This window comes from Trichechus manatus, unplaced genomic scaffold (genome assembly GCF_000243295.1).
Source record: "Trichechus manatus latirostris isolate Lorelei unplaced genomic scaffold, TriManLat1.0 scaffold00009, whole genome shotgun sequence".
NCBI classification, from domain to species: Eukaryota; Metazoa; Chordata; class Mammalia; order Sirenia; family Trichechidae; genus Trichechus; species Trichechus manatus.
This window is the reverse complement of record NW_004443945.1, coordinates 14,728,873-14,733,991: the sequence shown is the minus strand read 5'-3', so window position 1 is coordinate 14,733,991 and position 5,119 is coordinate 14,728,873. Positions and strand designations below refer to the sequence as shown.

The following is a 5,119-nucleotide window of genomic DNA, read 5'->3' as shown; positions in this document are numbered from 1 at the left end:
GGTGGAAAGGAGGAGTGTGCTGTCACAGTATAGGGAGAGCAATTAGGGTCACATAACAATGTATGTATAAATTTTTGTATGAGAGATTAACTTGAATTGTAAACTTTCACTTAAACTACAACAATAAAAATAAATTAATTAAAATGAAAGAGGCCCTCAATGGGGCAAATAATGCTAAGAAAGCCATAATCTGATTTTCTTAGAGTTCCTATATCAAAGTCTCTTACCTCTTGCACAGAACTTCTCTCTGTAAAAGTTAAGCTTTTTAAATGTGGCCTGGGGAAAAGGATAGATAGTTAAAATTTACAATATAATTTCAAAGCATATTTTAATCAAATAAAATGGAAAATGCTAATTAAACCCCATTTCTGTCTTTGTGATAGGAGTGTACGTTTACAAAGATGCGTTCTAACAGTGCTCTAAGAGTTTTGTTTAGTGGCTCACTTCGGCTAAAATGCAGAAATGCATGCTGCCAGCGCTGGTATTTCACATTCAATGGAGCTGAATGTTCAGGACCTCTTCCCATTGAAGCTATAATTTATTTGGACCAAGGAAGCCCTGAGCTGAATTCAACAATTAATATTCATCGGACTTCTTCCGGTATGTAGGAAAATGACTCTGCCTCAAATTTCGGAGACTCAAGATTAGTTTTGACTCCCACTGTCGGGCTTGCTCACTAGGCTGCTATAAAGGGAGGCTATAGCAAGTTTTCAGTGCCTGATTCTCCACCATGATTTCTCTTTAGAATTACCTGTGGATCTTTAAAATATATACCCTATTTTAACGCAAATAACACGCACGTTACATGTTCTTTTGCCAACGGCGCAACACTGCCCCCATTACTTGCTCGTTGTATGTGAGGGCGTGTTATTTGTGAAAAAATACAGTCTACGGATGCCTCGGTCTCATCCCTGACCAACTGAATCAGAATCTCTGGGGACAAGGCTCCAGCATCTGTATTTTTAAAAATATTCTCTAGTGATTCTGATGTGTCCTCGGGGTTGAAAAATCACTGTTAGATGAAATGGCAAAACAGTCAATAATGCCACAGAGCTGTGGTTCTCAATCTTGGCTGCACACTGGGCTCACCTGGCGAACTTTAAAAAATACTAATGCCTGGTACCACCCCTCCAAAGAGCCTGATGTCATTGGTCTGGATGCAAAGTAGGCAATGGGACTTTCATAATATCTCCAGGTTATTCTCATATCCGGCCACGGTTGAGGAGCCCTAGTTTAGACCAAGGTTGAGAAGCCCTAGTTTAGACCAAGGTTGAGAAGCCCTAGTTTAGACCAAGGTTGAGAAGCCCTAGCTTAGACTGGTAAAGAGACTGATTTCTCTGCCTTTTCCTTAAAAGGGTGGAAACGTTCTGTTGAATTTGTAAAAAAGTTCCTATATCATTCCTGCATTGTGTTTTTTTCCTGCTAGTAAGAGAGAAAAGACATTCAATTAAACCATCTATTTTAAGGTTCATTAAAGAAAGTTTAGAAAATACCAAAAAGTAGAAGGGAAAAAAAATCACCTATTAATCTCTTGTTGACAACCAGAGACACCACTAACAATATTTGCCCGCAGGCCATTTTGGTTTCCTCACTTGTGGTAGAGGTGGTATCCCATAAGAGAACATGCCTGATATATGTATTACATAGCACATTTATCCCTAAGAAATCTAGGGTTTCCCTTTCACATTTTTTCTCAAGTCCTTACAACATCCTAGAGAGGGCGGAGAAGATATTTTAACTCTCTGTTTACGCATAGAGAGGGCCCAGGGAAACAAAGGGTCTTACCCAGCAGAAGAGGAGCCCTACGGGTGCAGTGGTTAAGCGCTCAGCTGATAACTGAAAGGTCGGCATTTCGAACCCACCAGCCAGTCTGCAGGAGAAAGACGTAGCAGTCTGCTTCCGTAAAGATTACAGCCTAGGAAACTCTATGGGGCAGTTCTACTCTGTTTTACAGGGTTGTTCTGAGTCAGAATTGACTCAATGGCGATGAGTTTTGGTGGGTTTGACCCAGGAGAGAGAAGCCCTGGTGGCAAAACGGTTAAGTGCTTGGCTGCTAACCAAAAGGTTGGTGGTTCGAACCCACCAGTCACTTTGCAGGAGAAAAGACCTGGTGATCTGCTCCCATAAAGATTTACAGCCTAGAAGACTGTAAGGGGCAGTTCTACTCTGTCACATGGGGTCACAATGAGTCGGAATCCACTGGACAACAACAAGAGGAGAGTAGAATCAGTGTGCAGGAAAGCAGAAAGCAGAACCCTGCTCTTTTGTCTCCCTAGCCCTCTTTTTAATCAGATTTAAAAGCCTTTTCACTACCTCCTTAAATAGACGTACTGAAAAGGAACACACGCTTTCTATCTGAAAAGCAGTCTCTGAAATAAGAAAAGCCTAGATATAAAATATAAAATTTGATTAGGAAGTGGTATGTGTTTAAATAGTAGTTGATATAAGCAACCTATTTTCTATTATGTTATCTTTAAAGTGTGTGTTATTATCTTGCTATAATGTAAACCCTTAGGGCCAGGAACTGCATGCATCCTGTACATGCATAATATACTTAATGAATTATTTAACATAGCATCTCCCAACCATAGTGTGGAAATTCATTTGATGTGATCAGTTGGGTGGAGTGTCACAAGTAATTTATTAATAACAGTTTTTGTATTAAGGTGAATTACAGGTTACCTCTATAATATAATCACTTTCTCTTGTAAACTAATATTCTCTCTTGAGAGAAAGAAAGAGAGTGAATTTATAGTTAGCACATCAGAGGATCACTTAAAACCTTGGATAAGCCCATGGGAGTCTGATGAATATTTGAATACCATCTGCTACATGGGTCTAGGAGGAAAACAGGTTGAGAATCCCTTATCCAACGTATTTTAGGTGTTTAATGGCTGCAATAGTACATCACTCGAGTAAATACCACATTACATAATGCAATACTACATTATTCATTCAACAAACATAATCTCATTTGCCAAAGACCATGAAGTGACCATTCATCTCTCTCATGTAAACTTGATGCCAGACCCAAGCTTGTCTGACTTCCTGAGTCAAAAGGCTGTAGGGTGAGCGAACAAATTTCTGGGTCACGGATGTCAAGACTTTGGGGACACATGATTATTTCTGGGCACTCTCACTGGCACAGTATGAGAATACCAGATTAAATGGAATTATGGGTCTACTGCTTAGCTATCCAGACTTTGGAAAGGGCCTGCACCGGAGCCAGGTTACTGGAATCTGAGGGACCGCCCTACAGCCACTGATGTGATAGCTGATGGAAGCATATTGCTTCAGCCCTAAATCCCTAGGGCTCAGCTGGAATGCACTAAACTCTACCACACAGGAAATCTCACCAGTCACGTGAGGTCATCCAGTACCCTCTTTATATATCAGGATTCATTTTCTTAAAGAATCTACCAATTTGCAGTTTCTTTCCTCCTTACAGAGACATCACAGGTGCCATGTCTTTTTGCCTGTTAAAATGACCATTGGGGGAAATATGTTTTTTAACATAGGGGAATCGCCTTGGAAAGGTGGAATGCAAGTTGTATGTTAGTATGTGAAAGTCCAGAAGACATGTGAAGAAGACATGTACTTACAAAGCATAGAACACAGAGGAAGGGGAGTCTATGTTTTGTTTTGTTTTATTGTGAGGAAATTCTTTGTAAAATTTGATTCCCAGATTGAAGGAATGGTATAATGATTATGCTAGAATTTCTTTGACTGTTATAAAAGCCCTTTCTTTTGCTTGAAAAGCATCAAGTGTACAAGTAAGTCCTGAAAGGGCTTTATTTAAATAGGCTTGCATATCAAATCAAAGTCTTGTCTTTTAAAAGAATAGGTGTCTGTTGGTTTGGTTTAGTCAAATGAATTGTTTTTTTTTTTTTTAATTTTAGGCTATCTCTGTAACTAAATAAATTCTGTTGTTATGACTGAAATCTGTAAGCAACCTGCTTGTTTAGTTTATATCATAAAATGGAGAATATGTACATATATATACCTTAAAAATATTTATGTACCAAGAAAAAGAGAACTTATCTTTATTAAACCCTTATCAAGTATTATAATTTTTAATTTTAGCCATACATTAAACAGATTTATAATCTAGCTTGCTAAAATAATACAATTTAAGTAAAGGTTTTTACTTTCTGTTCTAAAGAAAGAGGTAACTTTCATCTTTGTTTTGCAGTGGAAGGGCTTTGTGAAGGAATTGGTGCTGGATTAGTGGATGTTGCTATTTGGCTTGGTACTTGTACAGATTACCCAAAAGGAGATGCCTCTACTGGATGGAATTCAGTGTCTCGCATCATTATAGAAGAACTACCAAAATAAATTCTTGAAGTCTCACTCCCTACCTCTTTTTTATTATACTTTTGAATTTTTTTTTTAAAGAATGACATTCTCTATCATGTTTACGTATGCATCTGAATGAAAAATGAAGCTAAACATGACAAAAGTGTGATTTCATACTGTGTTTAAATCTAGTATTATTCATTTCACTTCAATCAAAAATGGTTTCAGGATTTTGTAGTTGACTGGAATACTTTCTTCATAGTCCCATTCCTTGAACCTATAGTTTAGATTGTCATTGTGGTCTTTAGTTTTACCTATTCTCTTAGTATAGCATTTTAAAAATATTAAAGCTACCAGTCTTTGTACAAGTTGTAAATGTTCAAAATTGTTTTATATCTGTTAAATAAAACTTATTTCAAACAACTTTTAATCTTAAATTAATTGCCATTAAAATTAGAGTTTATACTACTTTATATCTGAGAAGTTTAATATAAACCTAACTTTGTATTTATTCACTTAACAATCATGAATTACTTTTTAGTAAAAGTATAGTAATGTTCCATATTTCGGGGAATACAAAACTAGGTGCTTATGTGTTAGGAAATATATTAGCACTTTAGGAATTTTATCTTTATTTAACAAAGAGTAAAAATGTACAAACTCTGCTCTCAGGTTGCTTACCATTTGGTAAGATCACATATATACAAAAATATCAATAAATCAAAGATTAATGTGTTCATAGGAGCCTGGGTGGAGCAAGCGGTTTGCAATCAGCTTCTAACCTAAAGGTTGGCAGTTTGAACTCACCCAGTGGCACTGTGGA

General features: G+C 37.2%; 1 protein-coding gene across 1 annotated transcript in view; it reads left to right on the top strand.

The window, feature by feature from the left end:
• CTHRC1 (collagen triple helix repeat containing 1) overlaps positions 1 to 4,723 on the top strand; it is a 16,393-nt gene extending 11,670 nt beyond the window's left edge. Inside the window, exons 3-4 of the mRNA XM_004370710.2 lie at positions 384 to 600; positions 4,193 to 4,723. Of these exons, the coding sequence (XP_004370767.1) occupies positions 384 to 600; positions 4,193 to 4,335 (360 nt within the window). The 3' untranslated portion in view covers positions 4,336 to 4,723. The remainder of the gene's footprint in view (positions 1 to 383; positions 601 to 4,192) is intronic.
• The last annotated feature ends 396 nt before the right edge of the window (positions 4,724 to 5,119 follow it).